This window comes from Salvelinus alpinus, chromosome 22 (assembly GCF_045679555.1).
Source record: "Salvelinus alpinus chromosome 22, SLU_Salpinus.1, whole genome shotgun sequence".
Classification (NCBI taxonomy): Eukaryota; Metazoa; Chordata; class Actinopteri; order Salmoniformes; family Salmonidae; genus Salvelinus; species Salvelinus alpinus.
The window spans coordinates 7,002,826-7,024,722 of NC_092107.1; the positions used below are offsets into that span (position 1 = coordinate 7,002,826).

General features: G+C 43.3%; 2 protein-coding genes across 6 annotated transcripts; both read right to left on the minus strand.

The window, feature by feature from the left end:
- Positions 1 to 1,083: 1,083 nt before the first annotated feature.
- Positions 1,084 to 9,378, minus strand: LOC139548884 (DCN1-like protein 5). 4 transcript variants are annotated; one of them, XM_071358810.1, is made up of 11 exons: positions 9,051 to 9,196; positions 6,797 to 6,867; positions 6,553 to 6,595; positions 6,357 to 6,459; positions 5,357 to 5,448; positions 2,677 to 2,747; positions 2,498 to 2,589; positions 2,282 to 2,390; positions 2,010 to 2,114; positions 1,743 to 1,845; positions 1,084 to 1,632 (listed from the first exon to the last, which is right to left on the minus strand). In XM_071358810.1, exons 4-11 carry the CDS (start codon positions 6,425 to 6,427, stop codon positions 1,574 to 1,576), a joined length of 702 nt encoding a protein of 233 aa, XP_071214911.1. In that variant the 5' UTR covers positions 6,428 to 6,459; positions 6,553 to 6,595; positions 6,797 to 6,867; positions 9,051 to 9,196; the 3' UTR covers positions 1,084 to 1,573. The 4 variants fall into 4 exon arrangements, with proteins under 4 accessions (XP_071214911.1, XP_071214913.1, XP_071214912.1 ...); XM_071358812.1 differs by lacking the exon at positions 9,051 to 9,196 and adding an exon at positions 7,796 to 8,406; XM_071358811.1 differs by lacking the exon at positions 6,553 to 6,595 and having other exon boundaries at positions 9,051 to 9,378.
- Positions 9,379 to 9,698: 320 nt separating this feature from the next.
- On the minus strand, positions 9,699 to 21,865 carry LOC139548887 (cullin-5-like). 2 transcript variants are annotated; one of them, XM_071358817.1, is made up of 19 exons: positions 21,766 to 21,865; positions 20,739 to 20,848; positions 20,534 to 20,633; positions 20,150 to 20,326; positions 19,867 to 20,008; positions 19,598 to 19,719; positions 19,406 to 19,486; positions 19,203 to 19,296; positions 18,972 to 19,102; positions 18,587 to 18,694; positions 18,255 to 18,319; positions 17,793 to 17,925; positions 17,438 to 17,569; positions 17,224 to 17,347; positions 16,839 to 17,014; positions 16,510 to 16,671; positions 13,897 to 14,015; positions 13,315 to 13,438; positions 9,699 to 13,112 (listed from the first exon to the last, which is right to left on the minus strand). In XM_071358817.1, the coding sequence occupies exons 1-19, from the start codon at positions 21,787 to 21,789 to the stop codon at positions 12,918 to 12,920; spliced, it is 2,319 nt and encodes a 772-aa protein (XP_071214918.1). In that variant the 5' UTR covers positions 21,790 to 21,865; the 3' UTR covers positions 9,699 to 12,917. The 2 variants fall into 2 exon arrangements, with proteins under 2 accessions (XP_071214918.1, XP_071214916.1); XM_071358815.1 differs by having other exon boundaries at positions 19,598 to 19,743.
- Between the last annotated feature and the right edge of the window lie 32 nt (positions 21,866 to 21,897).

A 21,897-nucleotide genomic window follows, 5' to 3' on the forward strand; every position in this document is an offset into this window, starting at 1 on the left:
GAAGTGTTTGGAGGGAGACGATTAATTAAATATAAAGCTGATGGCTAATGGTTCGGGACTTGTTCATGTTCTTTCTATTGGGTTAATTTCCCTGTATTTTATATACACTGAGTGTACAAAACATTGGGAACACCTGCTCTTTCCATGTCATAGACTGACCAGGTGAAAGCTATGATCCCTTATTGATGTCACTTGTTAAATCCACTTCAGTGCAGATGAAGGGGAGGAGACAGGTTAAAGAAGGATTAATAAGCCTTGAGACATGGATTGTGTATGTGTGCCATTCAGAGAGTGAATGGGAAAGACAAAAGATGGTAGTAGTTGCCAGGCGCACCGGCTTGAGTGTTCAGAATTGTAACGGTGCAGGGTTTTTCATGCTCAACAGTTTCCGTGTGCATCAATAGTCCACCACCCAAAGGACATCCAGCCAACTTGGCAACTGTGGGAATCATTGGAGTCAACATGGGCCAGCATCCCTGTGGAACGCTTTCGACACCTTATACCTTCCAGGCCCCGACGAATTGATGTTGTTCTGAGGGCAAAACAGGGTGCAGCTCAACATTAGAAAGGTGTTCCTAATGCTTTTTACACTCAGTGTAGATTTCCATACTGAGGTTGGAATAACACTGAAATTGTGAAAATGATTATGATGCCCTTTAATAAGTGTAAGAGCTGTTTGCAAAGACCGCCTGAAATTTCAGCCTGTCTTGGTGGGATGGGGTTTTGGCCTGTCTGGTGACATCACCAGGCAGTAAATTTGTTAATAGACCAATAAGAAAGAGTTCCAAATCTCTCTGCCAATAATATTTCGTTTTCCCCTCTCCACTCAGACCACTCCCAGACAGTCCTAGCAAAATTCTTGCTTGAAAAATTGCTATTTGCTAAGTTATTTGTTTCTTTTTTAGCATTTTAATTAAAACAATCACAGTAAGGTACTTAATTGTTACCCTGAATTGATATTGACATAAAAACGGCTGCGTTGTTGATCCACCAGACCATAAGACAAAAGTCTCTGGTAAATTCATTTGGTCGTACCAATCACAGCCCAGTATATTTGGTTGTAGCGATGAGGTTAGAAGCAGGTTTGGTACAATTCCATTCTTTATTCTTGTTCTGAAGACATACTATAAACAAGGTAAGACTCAAATGAATGGAAAAAATGTTAAATGAAACAGAAAAATTCCCCAGTCGATCTTAACAACACTGGCTAGAGAACTGTGGCCACAGATGCAATACATATGAAAAATAGTTCATCTTTAGTTATTTTCTTCTTGTTGAACTTGTTTAAATTAACACTGAAAAAGTCTCTTCAGAGAGAAAGAGAGGACTTCACTGTTTGTCCCACGAAGCACAGAGGCCATCACTGGAAGTGTGTGTGCGCTCCGTGACACTGTATGCGTGTATGTGTGCACAGTCCATGGAAGGTGTGTGTGCCGTTTCTGTATATTTCAAATGGAGGCAGAACATCCTCATGTGCGCTTCTCTCTTTCGCTCTCTTGCGTTGCTTCTCTTTCGCCCTTTTGCTTTCTTGCTCCCTCTTTCTCCTCTTCTGCGGTTTGGGGAGTGTCCTCCCCTATAGTGCTGCCAGCCGAGCTTTCTGCCACTCCACAAACTCATCCAATAACACCGGCCCTGCAGAGAGAGAGAGTAGTGTTAGTGTGAGGGACTGTGTATGTATGTTTTTTAGTGTGTTTTTGTGTTTCTGTTTGTTAGTGTGTGTGTGTTTTAGTGTGTGTACTCACAGGCTCCATCCTCGTCATAGTTACTGAGGTCTGTACTGACTGTACGACTAAACTCTAAGACGTTATACCACTGGTCCTTATTCATCACCTTGTACTTGGACTGCTGCAGGGGAGGAGAGAGAAGCGAGGGGGAGGAGAGAAAATGGAGGAAGAGAGTGTAGAAAAGCGGGGAGGGGGGAGGACAGAGAGAGAAGAGAAGGAGATCGATATTAGGAGCAAGTCAGTGCAGGAACCACACAGCTGTGTTCAACATAGGGTGTGTGTTACCTCCAGAAACTGGTTGAAGACAGGGAACAGTGGCCATGTTCTCCCCAGTAGCAACGCTAGCATGGACTTAGCTGTGTCCATGTCCAGACTCCTCTGGTCCTTCTCCTAGGGGAGAGAAGGGGAAGAAGAGTGGAAGGAGAGGAGGAGAGGCAGATGGAGGGTTAAGAGAGCTGTTAAAGAGGGAGAGATAATGTAAGTACATCTGCCATCCAGACCCTCTCCTCAGGAAGTCAAACCATTTCCTGACTATGAACCAGTGATAGAGGACTCACTCTGGCAAAGTCGAAGGCGTATCTGTAGATGTTTTTAAAGAGGATTGTGTCGTTGAGCTGATTGCGCAAGTAGTCCAGTTTCCCCTGTAACCTCTCTATGCAGTCACACCTATAGGGGGGGTGTAGTGTCACAAACAAACATGGTTTCTCAGTCACACCTATAGAATCAGAAGCGTCAGAAACAGACATGTGATGTGGTAAATCAAGGTTACTCACTGTAGTAAAGTCATTCCCTTAAGCCACTCCTCCTTAGTGAAGAATCCCATATTTGGTGCTTCTAGTTTCCAGGCTAAAACTAACATGATTATCTGAAAAAGAGAGAGGGAGAGAGAGAATATGCATATAATTATCAACGATGGATGATGGGTGGGTGAAGAGAAAAGAGGAAGACTAACGTTTTCTGGTTCCACTCCAATGTCTTCACAGAACTTCTCCATCCCCTCTGGACCCAACACCTCATCTGGACCTGGCACACACACACGGGAAGCATGCACAAAACACACACAGAATGGTATAAATGACTCAATACTTAGTGACCAATAATCAACATGAGCTTTCCTTGCGACTTAAAGAGTTCTAATCAGAGTGTGTATCAAAGTTAATAGAGCAATCTATGACCATCATGATATGACATAGTGCCTTCAGAAAGTATTCACACCCCTTGACTTTTTCCACATTTTGTTGTGATACAGCCTGGATTTAAAATTGATGAAACTGATTGTGTCATCGGCCTACACACAATATCACATAATGTCAAAGTGGAATTACATTTTTGGAAATGTTTACAAATTAATGAAAGATTAAAATCTGAAATATCTTGAGTCAATAAGTATTCAATCCCTTTGTTATGGCAAGCCTAAAGTTCAGGAGTAAAAATGTGCTTAAGGCAATAGTGTTTAACATGATTTTTGAATGACTACCTCATCTCTGTACCTCACGCATACAATTATCTGTAAGGTCTCTCAGTAGAGCAGTGAATTTTAAACAGATTCAACCACAAAGACCAAGGACGTTTTTCAATGCCTCACAAAGAATGACACCTATTGGTAGATGGGTAAAAATGAACAAACGCAGACATTGAATATCCCTTTGAGAATGGTGAAGTTATTAATTACACTTTGGATGGTGTATCAATACACCCAGTCACTCAAAGCTACAGGCATCCTTCCCAACTCAGTTGCCGGAGAGGAAGGAAGCCGCTCAGGGATTTCACCATGGTGACTTTAAAACTGTTAGAGTTTAATGCCTGTGATAGGAGAAATGGATCAACAACATTGTAGTTACTCCACAATACTAACCTAAATGGCAGAGTAAAAAGAAGGAAGTCTGAACAGAATAAAAAATATTCCAGAACATGCCCCCTGTTTGCAATAAGGTACTAAAATAAAATTGAAAAGAATTTGGCAAAGAAATAAAATGTATGTCCTAAATACAAAGCATGATGTGCATGATGTCAACACATCACTAAGTACCACTCTTCATATTTTCAAGCATGGTGGTGGCTGCATCATGTTATGAGTATGCTTGTCATCGGCAAGGATTAGGGAGTTTTTTAGGATAAAAAAAACGGAATAGAGCTAAGCACAGGCAAAATCCTACAGGAAAATCTGGTTCAGTCTGCTTTCCAACAAACACAGAGACAAATTCACCTTTCAGCAGGACAATAACATAAAACACAAGACAAAATATACACCGGAGTTGCTTACCAAGATGACATTGAATGTCGAGTGGCCTAGTTACAGTTTTGACTTAAATTGGCTTAATCTATGGCAAGAATTGAAAATGCTGTCTAGGCATGATCAACAACAAACTTGACAGAGTTTGAAGAATTTCAAAAATAATAATGTGCAAATACTGTACAATCCAGGTGTGCAAAGCACTTTGAGACTTACCAGAAAGACTTAGACAATTTTCCTCTACTGTGCGAATTGTCATCAAATCAACACAATACTATCCCCTTTCAATGCAACATACTGAAACAAACTACAGATTCTATTGCATTGACAGTCATGACTCTACACAGACCGGTGCACCATAACCAATCAGAGCTTCAGTTTTCCTATATGCAAATAGACCATTGCCATATATGGATCTGTGTCATTCACTTTGAACTGGACTGTGTTTAGAACATGAGTGGTCACAAGTAGATGTGCTTGTTTTGAGGTCAAAGCAAGAGCTGCATGTAGCCAGGTGTACATTTGTTCATATTCTTTGCTAGTAAGTAAGTTATTAGCTCAGTTATAGCTCATTTCTAGTCAGTAATGGGGGAGTGGTTTCATCCTACAAGAGCACAAAACAGGTGCATTTCTAGCCATCTTTGAAATGCCAGTCAAGTAAATAGCTTTTTTCTGTCTTTAAGGGGCAATTTGAGAGGCTTGAATAAGCTAAGTAACCAATAGGCAGAGGGTAGCATCATTTGTCTCAATTCTCTGTAATATTGGTAAGGGAATAACAATGCATTTTATTTTGTAAAGTGATTTTTTGCATCAAACACTACATGTTCAGCCACCTTGTCTGAAGGACAAGCGGATAAACAGGTTAGTGTCAATCCCTAAATGTTTTTTTCAAAAGTCTCATGGAATGTAAGGCCTACATTGAACACCACACATTGGCTGCTACTGTAGGCTGAATACAATTTGGGATACATTTTCTTCATTGTTTTTTATGGTAGGCCACTCTTGTAAACCTACATTATGATCAAATAACCACAGTAGCCTACTAGGCCACTGTTATAACCTTAAAGCGGGTACAGCCTCAGTGTTCACAGTAAACACGCGCCACAAGTTGCACAGAATTTTTACAATGTTCAAGTTTGTGCTCAGCAGACCAGAAATTTGCTCAGTGCCAAAAAATAATTGAGGGAACATTTCCCAGAGCTGTAATCACTACCAAAGGTGTACATGTACTGACTCAGGGGTGTGAATACTTATGTAAATGAGATATTTCTGTATTTTATTTTCAGTAAATTTGCTAATATTTCTAAAAACATGTGTTCACTTAGTCATTATGGGGTATTGTGTGTAGATGGGTGAGAAATAAGTCAAGGGGTATGAATACTTTCTGGTGGCACTGTACCTGTGTACTCGTAGAACCAGGCCAGACATTTCTTATTGGAGAACTGGTCCTCTGGGCTGATCAACCGGCCTGGAGCCTGGGGTCTGCAGAAACTACAACATACAGGATAGAACACAGTCAGAAACTACAACATATAGGATAGAACACAGTCAGAAACTACAACGCGGGATAGAACATAGTCAGAAACTACAACGCGGGTTAGAACAGTCAGAAACTACAACGCGGGTTAGAACACAGTCAGAAACTACAACGCGGGTTAGAACACAGTCAGAAACTACAACGCGGGTTAGAACACAGTCAGAAACTACAACGCGGGTTAGAACACAGTCAGAAACTACAACGCGGGTTAGAACACAGTCAGAAACTACAACGCGGGTTAGAACACAGTCAGAAACTACAACGCGGGTTAGAACACAGTCAGAAACTACAACGCGGGTCAGAACACAGTCAGAAACTACAACGCCGGATAGAACATGGTCACTAAACAGACTCGGACAAATTCATTAGAGGAGTTCTCAGGATATTCAGTGTCACACACACTCCTCCCTCTCTTCTTTCCTGTGGACTGACTGAGGTCTGTGTTGCATAAGGGGATAAATATGTGCTGAGTGTTGAGTTCTTTTAGTCAAGCAGCCAGGCTCACTGCACAGAGCAAAGCCAGCAAGCAGCAGCTGCAACACACACGGTGGAATGGGTGAGGAGGAGGGTCTACAGTAGAAGGGTTGGGTGAGGCAGAGTTCCCCTACAGCTCTAAATACAGCAGTATCTGGGGAGGAGGGGGCCATGAGATGGGGTGTGTAGGGGGTGGAGGGAAAATACCAAACATCCAATAGTGGAGGATGATGGGAAAAGTGGTGAGGAGCAGGAGAGGTGGGTGAGGGATGGTGGGTGAGGAGAAGGAGGGTAGGATTGGTGGGTGAGGGGTGGTGAGGAGAAGGAGGGCAGGGGTGGTGGGTGAGGAGCACCCGGTGGGTGACGGGTAGTGGGTAGTGTTCCTCACCAGGTGATTTTACACTTCCTGAGTCCCGGGTCATCTGACCCTGAAGACTTCCTCTTCTTCTTCACAGGCATTGCGGAGTCACCACACGGGTTAACTAGCTGGGCTGGGTCCACACACACACTGAATGTCAGCTCACCCAGCCGAAAGTCATACCATAAACAGTATACTATTTACAGATAGTATATAGGAGAAGTACCTATGTATTTCTGGTCTCCTTGTCCATTCAAATCTATAAGATTCTATAATAAAAACACAGTTTACAGTGAGACTTGATGTGATGAACTACATAGTACAATAACATTATAAAGCATACATAAAGACAAGACAGTATGGTCATATCACATAGCTAATCAACTCTTAGAATGCCCCCACTGGCAGTGGCTCAACTAGCTATAGTACTGGGCCATCCCAATAGTTCACTCATGAGTCTGTTAACTTACAAATCTGTCCAGCGTATGTGATATTGTCTGTAGATCTGCCTCCTCAGCCAGTCCGAACACTGTGTACTATCCTACAGCAACAGACAGAGAGAGAGAGTGAGGGAGAGGGGAGATGACATATTAGCTAATATACTGGTAAGCTATCTTTGTCTTGTGTAAGTGGTTTTCGCAGTTGTGTGCCAGACCAGGCGTAAACCACAGATCAGATACCTCCCATGTTTAATGTTAGCCAATTGGCTGTATATTGAAGGAGCTAGCTAGCCTAAACAAACAGATCTCATCCAATGTGGACCTTAGCCCATTCAATAGACAGTAGCTGCAGTGGTGTAGTGCTGCCTGGAGAAGTGGGTATACTCTAATGTTCTGTGTTTCTGTACTGTACAATCACAATCACAGTACATGTGATGTCAGTATGAAAACCAAATTGATAAAAATCTGATATAATTCTGCCAGGTAGGATTACTTTGCAGTCAACATTAAATTGGGAAGGCCTTAGGAAATGTTAATTCAAACAGAGCATGATGACAATTGCACATCGCAAAGATTCAACCAAGACTAGACAAAACTTTTTCAATACCTGGTTTGCATGCCCATTGTTTCCTTAGTTAACATTTACTGTTAGTAACGTCTTTCCTACATACCCTACCGGCTACCATTGTCGTTATTTTGTGAGCTGTTCCATGTGACAACCAATTGAGAGGCAAGGTCTTGCTGAAACTAGGCTGTGCATGTGAATACACTGAGTGTACAAAACATTAAGAACTCTTTCCATGACCGACCAGGTGAATCCAGGTGAAGGATATTAATTCTTACTTATGTCACTTGTTAAATCCACTTCAATCCGTGTAGATGAAGGGGAAGAGACAGGTTAAAGAAGGATTTTTAAGCCTTAAGACAATTCAGCATGGATTGTGTATGTGCGCCATTCAGAGGATGAATTGGCCTAACAAAATATTTAAGTGCCTTTGAATGGGGTATTATAGTAGGTTCCATGCTCACAGGTTTGTTGTCAAGAACTGCCTCCACTGCTGTTTTTTCCCCTCACACTCAACGCTTTCAACAGTTTGTAGTCAACCGGGGCCAGCATCCATGTGGAATGCTTTCGACACCTTGTAGGGTCCATGTCCCGACGAATTGAGGTTGTTCTGACAGGGGGGTGACACATCAATGATCGCTACGCTACTAGCTAGCTAACCAGTTAACGTACATAGAACTACAACAAATAACGATATTCGACACACATACAGGAGTTTCTCGCAAATATTGTCGTAGGTGCTAGCTAACGTTAAACACTGGTCCGAGTAACTGCGTCACCGTAATGCAGAATGGAGAGAAATATTCATAAACCCACAGTACCTGGTAACTAGCTAGATAGTTAATTTTTAGACAAGCTATAGTACAATGCCAAAGTACGGAAGAACGGTTGTTATCAAAACCAATACAAAAATATACAAGATTTCGTATGACAGGTCTAGCATGAGTACTAACGTTAGCTAGCAATGTTAACTGCGATTGCGAAGCCAAAGCAAAGGCTAACAATACAAATCAAATTGTATTCATCCCACGACCCGAATACAACTGGTGTAGACTTCACAGCAAAATGCTTGCTTACGAACCATTCCCAACGATGCAGGTTTTAAAATGTCAAATTAATTTGCCGGATGAACGTTATTTGGCAATCAATTAACGTTAACTAGCTAGCTAACGTTAAGTGAAACAAAGAATATAATCTTGATCTGGCTAAATCTATACATGCAATTAATCATCTCAACCACAAAAGTAACTAACGTTATGTGTATAAAGATCACAACAATACACACGACTGGGGCTTTGCTTCTTTGTAGTTATCAACAAGATTAAGACATAGCTAGCCAGAGTTAGCTAAACATGTAAGCTAATTAGTTCGCTAACTAGCCAACTAACGCGGGTAGCTAACATCCAGCTACTTCAGCTAACCAGTTCGCAGGTTATTTCTGTCATGATGTTCAAAAGCCAAACGAGTCGAATACGTCGGAACATCTAGCTAGATTACATGGGGTAGAGATCCAGTTGAAATCGACCAAAACAATGGAAACGATTATCTGGAATGTTAACTAGCTAACGTTAGCTAAGTTAGTTTCTCAACAGAACTTGAAGTCAAAAACGTATTTAGCCGTTGTTGGCTAGCTAAATATTTGCCACAGGTTAACGTCAGTTCATCCACCGGTTACAACACCGTTTTGGATATTATAATTATGTGAATATTTTTGCAAACCTTGGATTCCAAGAGTTGTATTTCTTTTTATGCGAGTAGATCATGTACTTTCACGGTTGATCACTTTCCAAGTGGTAAAAGCAAACCGCTTTCTTCCGGGGAAACAGAGAGCTATGGAACGTACCACCTGATTTCAAGGGATGCGCGATTGAGTCGTACTAGCTATGGAAATAAATTACATTACAGGTCGAATTATTCGAATATACATTTTACCGTGCTTGATTTAAAATATCGAAGGCAAAAAAATTGGAAAGAAATTTAACTACGGATTATTACTCGCGCGGTGGTCTAAGACACTGCATCTCAGTGCAAGAGGCGTCACTGCAGTACCTGGTTCGAATCCAGGCTGCATCACATCCGGCCTTGATTGGGAGTCCCATAGGGCCCAGCGTCGTCCGGGTTTGGCGTCATTGTAAATAAGAATTTGTGCTTAACTGACTTGCCTAGTTAAAAAAATATATTATGTATAAATAAAACGCCAATATCACACGATCTTCTGTGCCATAAAGTGTCAGACCTCATGGAAGAGGCCATGACATGTTAACATACAGGAAGGCTACTATCAAAGTACACAGAGGAAGAAGCACATGTTCATCTCTCTATAGAAATCATCAGAAGACAAAGGAAACCAAGAGCAATGGAGATGACTCTCTTTACAGTACAGTTTTTATTAGCCAGGAAATAAATTATATTTAAAAAAAAGCAGTCACGAACAAAACAAAAAAATAATGCAGCACATCAAAGAAGTTGAGCCCAAAAGCCAGAATACTCCCATTCAAACAATGTACAGCATTATATATTTTTTCTCTCAAAGTAGGGACACACATTCATCTGGTAATGTTATGATCAATAAAACCTAGTTTTTACTCAAGGCTCCAGATATGCAAGTAGGGAAGGAGAGGAAGAGATACATGTCTTGTGATTATCCATCTGTCTACCATCATCACAACCACACTTAAAACCGAAGCAAGATGTCAGTCTAGTCTCTTGACACAATAAGATCCGCTCTACCTGACATTTCTGTGCAGAGAGAAAAACATGAATTATTACAACAAAAGTTGAGTTTAAGTCCTAGTTTAATACTGTTAATTTGTTGTTACTCATAAAGTGGCATAAATTGTCATCTTAAAACATTGTTGAACATGGCTAAAATCCAGAGAAGCGCTAAGTGTATCAGAATGAGTTACATTAAGTACATTACATTACTCTGATAACATATCTTAAGAAGAATGCACTAATTGTAAGTCACTCTGGATAAGAGTGTCTGCTAAATTACTAAAATGTAATAACACTTTGCCTACGTTCCAAATGACACCTTATTCCTTATATAGTGCAGTACTTTTGACCAGAGCCATATTGGCATTGGTCAAACAGTAGTACACTAAATAGGAAATAGGGTGTCATTTGAGACACACTCTTCTTCTCCAGGTTGTTTTGATGCAACAACTACAGCAGTGATGCATAACCATTAACGTCAGATACCAGGGAAGGAAGACATGAAAAACAACAAATGGTACTAAAAACCAGTCTACCTGCTGGACACAATGTCATTCAGTGGACGATATAACTGCATAAACTGTCAATGATGATATTAACACACTTTTTATTCACAAAGCGCTGATATCCTTCAGAGTAACTGTTCAAAAGTTGAACTAGTCAGTCTGTTGAGAAATGTAACTAGCTCATGTGGAGAGCCCTTATTGCCAACAGTTTACAGGTAGTAGAAGAGTTATCCACACATTACATTACCTGATAGAATAAACAATTAACTATTTTGGCAATAGTCAGTGTGTATGTATGTGTGTTTCTCATAGGTGTCCTCCACTGTAGAACGGTGGACTATACAGTACTGGGTAGATATGTAGTGTGTATGAATGAAACACATGGTAGGATGAAGTATAGCCATGGCATCATGCCCAAACAATTCATAACTGCTAAATCCCAAGTAATGTTTCCCTCGTCTGACAATCATTTTGTCTTGAGGTCTCTAAATTGATTCCAATGTGGTTGCATTCAATTCAGAATGAGAGAAAAGAGGAAATTGCTACCTAGCCTGCATCCCAAATAGCACCATATTCCCTACATAGTGCACAACTTTTGAGTAGAGGCCTATGGGTCCTGGTCAAAACTAGTGCACTATATAGGGAATAGGGGGCGCAATTTCATTTCCCACACTATAACATTATCCCAATGCCAATAGTAAAACTCAAACAAAAAAAAAAAGAGTCAAAGAGCGATAGTGTTATTAAGTCATCTCATACATTTCATCATGTAACATTAATAAGTGGATATGTACACCTAGTATCCCACTACAGACCGGACCTATTTATCAAACACTCGCATACAATCTCATACAAACAAACCACATTGATACAAATTAAATAAATAAACAAGTCAACACACGGCCCCAACACTTTTCTAGTTCTTCCATCCTCACCCCTCCCTACTCCCCACTCATATACTGCAACACAGTCTTCTGTAAAAGGTGGTGGGTAGGGTACATTAATAGCAACACTGCAGTGCCGTTGCTTTAGCAACATGACCTCAAACCACAGGAAGTGCTCCAGCAGTTGGGGATCTCTAGATATTGCACTGGAGGGATTTTACTATTCTATATATAGGGAGAATATAAACTACTTTTTCTTATATAGGAAACAAATGACTTTTCCCTTTATAGGGAATTTAAAAATACTTTTTGCCCCCAAAAGTATTTATTTATATTTTTTAAATGTAACCTTTATTTAACTAGGCAAGTCAGTTAAGAACAAATTCTTATTTACAATGACGGCCTAGGAACAGTGGGTTAACTGCCTTGTTCAGGGGGCAGAACGACAGATTTTTACCTTGTCAGCTCGGAGATTCGATCCAGCAACCTTTCGGTTACTGGCCCAGCGCACTAACCACTAGGCTACCTGCCACCCTAATACAGTACCTAGGGAATATGGTGGCATTTGGGAAGAAACCTGGGTCATGAACAGTTATGACACCCGCTCATGGTCTGACAACAATACACATGTCATGTCCTGCACTGGCTATGGGTGGGGGAGAAAGAAAAGGAGAGGTACAGGAGAATCAAAGATCGCTAGAGAGCTTTGTGACTTCGATCGATTGGACGACGCTGTGCAGCATTTACAAACGATACACACAAAAATAAAGATGAGCATTGAGAAGGAGAATGAAAGTGATATATAAAACCATTCAGACACACTGACCTACAAGGTAGGAAACAGAGAAAAGTGATGGTCTCGTTTGTTCTCACCCTGCGACTGGCTGATACGTGAGGAGCCATGAACCTCTCTGAGGGATGTGGCAGTTGGGGTGGTGGAGCCGGTGGAAAAAGTGACACACACACGTGTGACGGGACCTCAGATGATTGCAAGACTTCCACAGAGCAGCAAGCTGTCAAGGTGCAGACACACACACACACACAGTACATTTGGCAAAATACACTCCTCTCAATGTCCACTCCATAATGATATAGACTACTAGTCCATTAGTCCTCCTGTCTGTCTCTGTGCGGACTGCGTAAGGAGGGTAAGGCAGGGAGAGTTTGTTTATTTCATAATGTCACTACTGTGATACTGAGACTGTCAGTCAGCACCACTGTCCTCCTCCTCCTGGCCCCCGGGTGGCGCCACAGAATGAAGACTACACCATCTATCTCATACAACTAACTGGCCTGCCCCTCCCCTCCCCCATCCGGCCACAGAGAGACATCCTCCTTCCTCTTCTTCTTCTTCTGAAACAACCACTGCTCCCTCCCTCCTCTTCCTGTGTGTCCTCTTCCTCCTGCAGCAGTGAGGATCTAGCCAGGTCAAGCAGTAGGTAGGTAGGTAAGTAGGTGGCTCCAGTCCAAGTAAGTGGGTTCTATGCCATGTAGATAAAGGTGTTGATGTCAGTCTCGTCCCGTTTGATGTATTTGTGTTCGATGAGCCACTCGATCTGTTCCTTGATCATCTTCTTCTGGGGCAGGAACATGTTCTTAAGGATCTCTACCAGTTCTGTCTGTAGCTGGGCGTTACTGATCCTCTTCCTCATCTTCATAATCTGGATGATGGCCTCCTGGAGGGGGGTGGGTGGGTCAAACAACGTACAGGATTATATCTTTACTCAATGTTGAGCCACACATTCAACTGGTATGGTTATGATTTTCACTCTCGGCGTGCAGGGTGGAAGGTAGTAGTGCGCCATTTAAGTCTTTGGGGGGGAAAAAGTGCTGAAACTTTAGGTTCCTCAAGTTGTACCTTTAAATGTGTAACATTACCTGGGTTCTTAATATTCTCAGCTGGACAATGCCCTCGTTCTCCTCCTCTCTCATTCGCTCCGTGGTCAGCTGCAATCGACCAATCAGATTAATCTTGCCTCTTTTCTGGACCTTGGAGTTTTTACTAAGAAACAGAGACTAAAGAACTGAATATCCCATCAGAAATCACACCTGAAACATTCCATCCGGGTCCTCAGTAGGAAACCATGACAATATAGCTTTCATCAACATTCAAACTTCCCCAAAATGAATGATGAGTTAGAATACATACAGTTACATTAACTAAATAGAACATGAATCAACATGGTAAGCCAACAGCGGTTGCAGTGAGCTGCAATTAAGGTTGCAAAACTCTCCCATCTTTCCCAAAATCCCAGGTTTTCCAGAAATTCCAGAGATTCCTGGAATCAGGATGGAAAAAGCAGGAAAATCTGGAATGCTTCAATTAGTCATTTTTTGAAAACGTGGGAATTTGTGGCAAGTTACCAGAATTTTGTAATGCTAGGTACATTCAATGCCTTTATTTAGCTCTGGGGGCTAACACAGTGTTGTGGGTTCAAAGCTAGTGTTGTCGCTACGTACATGAGAGAAAAGTCCTGGTTGACGTAGAACAGGGTGCTGTCAGTGAAGTCTTTAGGGGAGGAGACTGAAGGCTCATAGGATAAAACCTGTCTCTTCAGCTTAGGGAACGCTACCAGAGACTAGAGACAGAGAAGAGACAGCAGAGAGAGGGAAAGAAAGACGTCATTTGTTTGTTCTCTCAGTCTCTTCTTTGTGTATGAACTGCGTTTATATTGGCATGTGTGCTTTCATTTTTCAATCCCAGAGTATGTGTGTGTGTTCGGTGAGCGAGTTCATTAGGAAGTGCATTGACGATGTCGTACCCACAGCAACGATAAAAACATTCCCAAACCAGAAACCGTGGATTGACGGCAGCATTCGCGTGAAACTGAAAGCGCGAACCACTGCTTTTAACCAGGGCAAGGTGACCGGAAGCATGACCGAATACAAACAGTGTAGCTATTCTCTCCGCAAGGCAATCAAACAGGCTAAGTCTCAGTACAGAGACAAAATCGAGTCGAAATTCAACAGCTCAGACACAAGAGGTATGTGGCAGGGTCTACAGTCAATCACGGATTAAAAAAAGAAAACCAGCCCCGTCGAGGACCAGGATGTCTTGCTCCCAGACAGGCTAAACAACTTTTTTGCCCGCTTTGAGGACAATACAGTGCCACTGACACGGCCCCCTACCAAAACCTGCGGGCTCTCCTTCACTGCAGCCGAGGTGAGTAAAACATTTAAACGTGTTAACCCTCGCAAGGCTGCAGGCCCAGACGGCATTCCCAGCCGCGTCCTCAGAGCATGCGCAGACCAGCTGGCTGGTGTGTTTACGGACATATTCAATCAATCCTTATCCCAGTCTGCTGTTCCCACATGCTTCAAGAGGGCCACCATTGTTCCTGTTCCCAAGAAAGCTAAGGTAACTGAGCTAAACGACTACCGCCCCGTAGCACTCACTTCCGTCATCATGAAGTGCTTTGAGAGACTAGTCAAGGACCATATCACCTCCACCCTACCGGACACCCTAGACCCACTCCAATTTGCTTACCGACCCAATAGGTCCACAGACGACGCAATCGCAACCACACTGCACACTGCCCTAACCCATCTGGACAAGAGGAATACCCATGTGAGAATGCTGTTCATCGATTACAGCTCAGCATTTAACACCATAGTACCCTCCAAACTCGTCATCAAGCTCGAGACCCTGGGTCTCGACCCCGCCCTGTGCAACTGGGTCCTGGACTTCCTGACGGGCCGCCCCCAGGTGGTGAGGGTAGGTAACAACATCTCCACCCCGCTGATCCTCAACACTGGGGCCCCACAAGGGTGCGTTCTGAGCCCTCTCCTGTACTCCCTGTTCACCCACGACTGCGTGGCCATGCACGCCTCCAACTCAATCATCAAGTTTGCGGATGACACTACAGTGGTAGGCTTGATCACCAACAACGACGAGACGGCCTACAGGGAGGAGGTGAGGGCCCTCGGAGTGTGGTGTCAGGAAAATAACCTCATACTCAACGTCAACAAAACAAAGGAGATGATTGTGGACTTCAGGAAACAGCAGAGGGAGCACCCCCCTATCCACATCGACGGGTCAGTAGTGGAGAAGGTGGAAAGTTTTAAGTTCCTCTGTGTACACATCACGGACAAACTGAACTGGTCCACCCACACAGACAGCGTTGTGAAGAAGGCGCAGCAGCGCCTCTTCAACCTCAGGAGGCTGAAGAAATTCGGCTTGTCACCAAAAGCACTCACAAACTTCTACAGATGCACAATCGAGAGCATCCTGTCGGGCTGTATCACCGCCTGGTACGGCAACTGCTCCGCCCACAACCGTAAGGCTCTCCAGAGGGTAGTGAGGTCTGCAGAACGCATCACCAGGGGCAAACTACCTGCCCTCCAGGACACCTACACCACCCGATGTCACAGGAAGGCCATAAAGATCATCAAGGACAACAACCACCCAAGCCACTGCCTGTTCACCCCGCTATCATCCAGAAGGCGAGGTCAGTACAGGTGCATCAAAGCAGGGACCGAGAGACTGAAAAACAGCTTCTATCTCAAGGCCATCAGACTGTTAAACAGCCACCACTAACATTTAGCGGCCGCTGCCAACATACTGACTCAACTCCAGCCACTTTAAAAATGGGAATTGATGGAAATTATGTAAAAATGTACCACTAGCCACTTTAAGCAATGCCACTTAATACAATGTTTACATACCCTACATTACCCATCTCATATGTATATATACTGTACTCTATATCATCTACTGCATCTTGCCATCTTTATGCAATACATGTACCACTAGCCACTTTAAACTATGCCACTTTATGTTTACATACCCTACAGTACTCATCTCATATGTATATACCGTACTCTATACCATCTACTGCATCTGCCATGCCGTTCTGTACCACCACTCATTCATATATCTTTATGTACATATTCTTTATCCCTTTACACTTGTGTGTGTGTGTAAGGTAGTAGTGTGGAATTGTTAGGTTAGATTACTGTTGGTTATTACTGCATTGTCGGAACTAGAAGCACAAGCATTTCGCTACACTCGCATTAACATCTGCTAACCATGTGTATGTGACTAATAAAATTTGATTTGATTTGATTTGTTACCCAGAGTGTGCGTCGTAGCTCAGCATCAGGCAGCTCGGTAGCCAATTTAAGGTTCTCAAAGCTGATTCGCTCCCGCGGCCGCTGGTTCCAGGCGAATAGGACAGCCAGCTGAAAGGTCGTGACCTCAAGGTCATAATGACCCATTTCATTCTTGAAGGTGATCTAAACATACACCCCCCACACACACACGGGGAGAGGAGGAAGATTACTATTCCGTTGGACATGAGGTGATAGTAGTTTTTCCACGGATTATGTTTCTGAGTGTGTGTGCACCTTGTCCGTCCGTCTCTCTCTCTCTGTGTATCTGTGTGTGTGTATCTCCCACTCACGATGCCATTGGACATGAGGTGGTGCCAGTGTAGTTTCCTCCCGCTGTGGTTCCTCTTGTAGAAGTCTTCTACCTCTGGGATCAGATCCTCCAGCTCAGTAGGCAGAGACACAAACACCTTCTCACTGCTCCTCGACCACGCCCCCGCATTCAGGATCTTTATATTCACACTGTCAGCTGGAGAGAGAGACAGAGAGAAAAGGAGGGTGGGAGAGAGAGACAAACAGAGAGAGGAAAGAGAGATAGACAAACAGAGAGAGACAAAGAGTATTAGTGCATTACTATGGTACACCAGCAGGAGGAGTATGGAGGCCGTGGTTAATAATCACACAAGCTCAAGCCATAGGTCTGTGTGTTTGCTACCTCGTAGAGCAAGTATGCGTTACCTGGTAGAGCCAGCTTGTTGTGTTTGTGCATCTCCTTGAAGACCTGGTTGAGATCGTCCGATACTTTAATGTCCTGGAACATCCTGGCCAGCTTATTCACATAGTCTGCAGGCATCCCCACCTCCTACAAACACACACGACCCAGGGGAAACCACACAATCAAAAGGGGGTAAAGAGAGAGAGAAAGAGTCTGTGTGTGTTTGTTTGTTTTTACCCTGAGCCACTCCACCATGTTCTCTTCTATCTCGCTGTCGGCTGAGATGTCCAGGATCAGTCTTCTGGTCAGGTGGGCTTTATGGTACCTCATAAACACGTCCTTATTCTGAACATACTTCAATACCAGCAACTAGAGAGAGAAGACACATCCTTATTCTAAACATACTTCAACACCAGCAGCTAGAAGAGTTCGGGATGAACAGGATAGAAGACTACAGCTGCATCCTAATTCTACACCCTTCTCGTCATGGATTTCACAACAGCCAATGTTTACACCAATCCAATGCTTTACAATCCATGACTAGCGTTTGAGAATGCGGGCTCATTCTACAGTACTAGGGTAGAGTCTTCACCACTTCTTTGAGTTTGAGTTCTATCTCCTCTGAGGTGAGTTTCTTGCTCAGGGTGGTTTTCCTCAGCAGCATGTCACAGTAGTTAGCTAGCAGCTCTGGACACTTCGACTCTGGCTGGGTTTTCAGACCTACCCTGTAGAGAGACACACATATGAATAGTACACATAGAAATATAATTACTAAAACAGGCATCTACATTCAAGTCTATGGATGCATCCCGATTCTTCACCCTTTCTCCCAAGTCTACACGTGCACACTTTCTTGCGTGAATTTGACAATAATGGAAACTACCTCCAGCCAATTATATGCTTTTAAATCCATGATGGGGAGTGTGAAAATGCAACCTAAGGAACAGGGTAAAGAATCGAGATGCAGCTAAAGTTCCGTGATGAGTGGACCAGCAGCCATACTGACCCATAACCAAGGAATATAATATAAACATAAAACCCAGGTTTGTCTTACCCTTTCTGTTTGAGGGGCAGCTCCAGTTTAAAGATGGTGGCATCGTTCACTACAGCTTTGTAGGCCTGGAGAGAAACACAGAACTGTCAAACCTCCCGCTCTCCTCCTTTTTTCTCCTCCTCCGCCCAGCCCCACCCCCCTTTTATCTCCATCTGCTCCATTCACCCCCTTTTCTCTCGCTGCATGTCTCTCCCTCTCTCATCTCCCTTTTTTTCTCCTCCTTCCATCCCTTCTCCTCCCTTCTCCTCCCCCCTTTCTCTCTGCTCCTCCATTCAGTCTCCTCCCTTCACCCTTTTTTCTCTCGCTGTGTGTGTGTATGTGTGTGTGTGTACCTTGTCTCTGGCAGTGAGGAATCGAGGGTCGTCCTGAAAAGCCTCCTTCACCAGTTTACTGAAACGGTTAAACAACATCAGCAGCTGCTCCACGTACTTCTCAGAGTCCTACACACACAGGAATAAGAAGAAAAACATACAGATATACTAGCTGATTTTGAGTGTGTACATGTTTTACTATACTATATTTTACTAGTACCAGAAGTCCTCACAAGAATAGTAACCAACTCAAATTCAGAGAAGTGAGGACATTTTAGGCATATGAGTTAGGGTTAGGATTAGAATTAGGGTTAAGGAAAATAGGATTTTGAATGGGAATCAATTGTTGGTCGCCAAAATGTCCTCACAAGAATAGTAAGACAGATCTGTGTGTGTGTGTACATACAGAAGTGATAGTCTCTGCAGCAGCCACCATATCAGCCAGCCCAGCGTTCATGATGTGATCCTCCAGATCTTTCAGCATGGGCTCTATCCCACTAGGAACCTTATCCATCAGGGAAAACATCAGGTGGAGCTCTGCAGGGTGAAGGACATTAACGTCACACAATGAAGGACCCTCCTCTACAACCGGTCCCAAGGCTGGTGGGTAAAAGTAGGAATGTAACATGTTACTCACTGTCTGTCTCGTTGCGTTTGATCATGCCGGGACATTCGGCCAGGATAGTTTCTTTAAACGACGTCACCAGAGCGTTCACACAACATTCCATCAGCTGGAAAGAGACATTAGAGACTAACATTGATCTACCTCATCATCTGTTGACTGTGAATATGAGTTTAAACCAGTCTATACAGACTCATGGGTCCAAGCAGTCTACTCACTGCTTGGACAGAGTTACATTCACGACGAGTCTCGAGGTATCGAACTGCCCTCTTCTCCTCTTCCCTTAGCTTTGTGTCTGCCTGCAAGACACACACGATCAGTGAATGTATACACACCCACTGAGAAATTGTCACAACAACAACACACGGACACGCACTCTCTCCAACACACACAGAGAGAGCAGTCCTTACATATTTCATGTAGTTCTGGACTCCATTCTGCTGTAGGTATGATGGGGCCTGTGTTCTGTAAAACCTCTCAGTTGAGTCCAGGTAGGCCTTCTCAAAGTTATCTCTGTAGATCTGGAGCTTGTCTTCAGGGTTAGAGCACAGGTTGACTACACACACACACACACACACACACACACACACACACACACACAGTCAACATACCATGCTTCACAAAAACTTGCCATATAAAATATGTGGATGTTTTGCCACTCAGTGTGTATATGTCCTACCGTATGATTCTCGTACTCCTATAACCAGCTGGGAGTCAAAAGCCTCTCCCAGCCTCTCAGCGTGAACCAGCTTCATAGCACTGTCCTGAAGACGGCTTTTTATGTTGGAGAAGATCGACTCGTTCCATGTGTCCAACATCAACTAGAAGAGAAGCCGAGGGGGATAGAGAGAGGAAAAGAGAGAGAGTGAGTAAGCAGGATGAGACAATTGATGCATACTATCACAAAGAAGAGCATTGTCCATCTCTCCCCTCTCTCTTCCTCCTCTCCCCACTCTCATCACCTTGCGTACGATGCTGTCCTCAACGTTAGACTTCTTGTTGCTGCCCTGCTTCCCCATCAGTGTGATCTCCAGCTGACAGAACGGTTTGGGCAGGATGTCACACTGTGTGAAGAACTTTCGCCACTCCACAATGTAGGCCTTCAGTAACGCTGTGTCATCCTGGTGACTCAACACACGCTGCCATGGAAACACAGGTCAGAGGTATGTTGCATAGGTAGAGGTCAGGAGTTTAAGGGTAGCCTCTTGCCTGCAACTGTCATCACTGTACTGGAAAGGGGTGTGTGTGTGTACGCATGCATGCGTGTGTGAACAGCACATTCCAAACTCAAATGTGATCTCAACCCTTACCAAAGTCCTTCCCCTGTAACCCACAGTCCCACTTACATTCTGAGCTTGTTTGATGAAGTCTAGGATGTCTTCTTTGAGGGCCTGGTGGATCTTAGCTGGGCCCTTGTCATCCCACAGACACACAGCATGGACGTCTCTGCAACACACAATAATAAGCATCGGGTTTTTGTGTGTGTCTGCGGTGCAGTATGTGTGTCTGCTTTGCAGTTTGGTGTGGTATGATGCAGTGTGTGTGTCTTACGAGAAGAGGTCAAACCACTGCTGCTTGGTGACAGCCTCCTGTCTCAGCAGCTTGAGAACGATGGGCCTCATCAGGTCCCACTTGTCCTCAAACTGCAAGGAGCCTTTATTCTGGAGAGAGATGATACTACTGTTACTACTCAGAGTCGTATTCATTAGTGCACACTGTCAAAAATGTTTTGCTACAGAAAATGAAAACAAGTGTATATTTTTGGACAATTTCAAGTAGACACACCCGTTTGCTTCTGTTTCGTGCCATATGAATATGACCCTGTACTCACTACTCTCCACCACACTACCCAGTACCTAGAACCATTCATTCTGGATAGAGCCAAAGAACGAACACAGTTCATACTTACTCAGTAACTTGCTACTTACTGCCTGACGCTGTTCAGAATTAACGCATATTTAATAGTAGTTTTTAAAATTCTATTATTTTAAAACATAACGTTACAATGGTCCAGTTCGCTAAAATAAAACCTGCTTCAACTAAAACCTTAACTACAGACTACATTGTCAACAGTGTAGTTGCACCCAACTCTGATCAATCTGTAACAGTCAAGACTGTAATATGTACAGTTAGTTAGCTAACTAGTAACACTAACGTTATTGTGTTGGAGAGCTGTCAAACGGAACTAATGTTAGCTTGCCAATTCAGCTGATTGTTCCACCACCTGGACAAGCCTGCTGCATATTCTCTTACAGTTTGATGTGGACAGTTACTACAATGAACTGTGTATGATATTACTGATGAACTGTCAATTTAAAATACGAAATGTTATGCCGGTGACAACTGTATTGCACGTTAGCCAGATGGCTGGCTAGCTAGTCTAGCAATACCTTCCTAGCTAACTAGCAAGAAATACATATCTGTTTCCTTAAGTGCAAAAACAAAACCTGACAAACAATGTCCGTTGTCGGGTTTATTTTTAACTCCTTCATTAACTTATTTACATCCAGACTACGGGCATCGGGCGCATAATTAAATCTTCAAATCCGGGTAAAATGCTGACGTGAGAGGCTCTTACCTTTAACAAATTAGACGTCGCCATGTTTCCTCCAACTTGTGCCCTCCTCGCGCAATCTCGCGAGTGTGTGGTTGTTGGGGATTAGGTAATGTAGCTTCCTATTTAGCGCAATAAAAATAGACATATAGATAA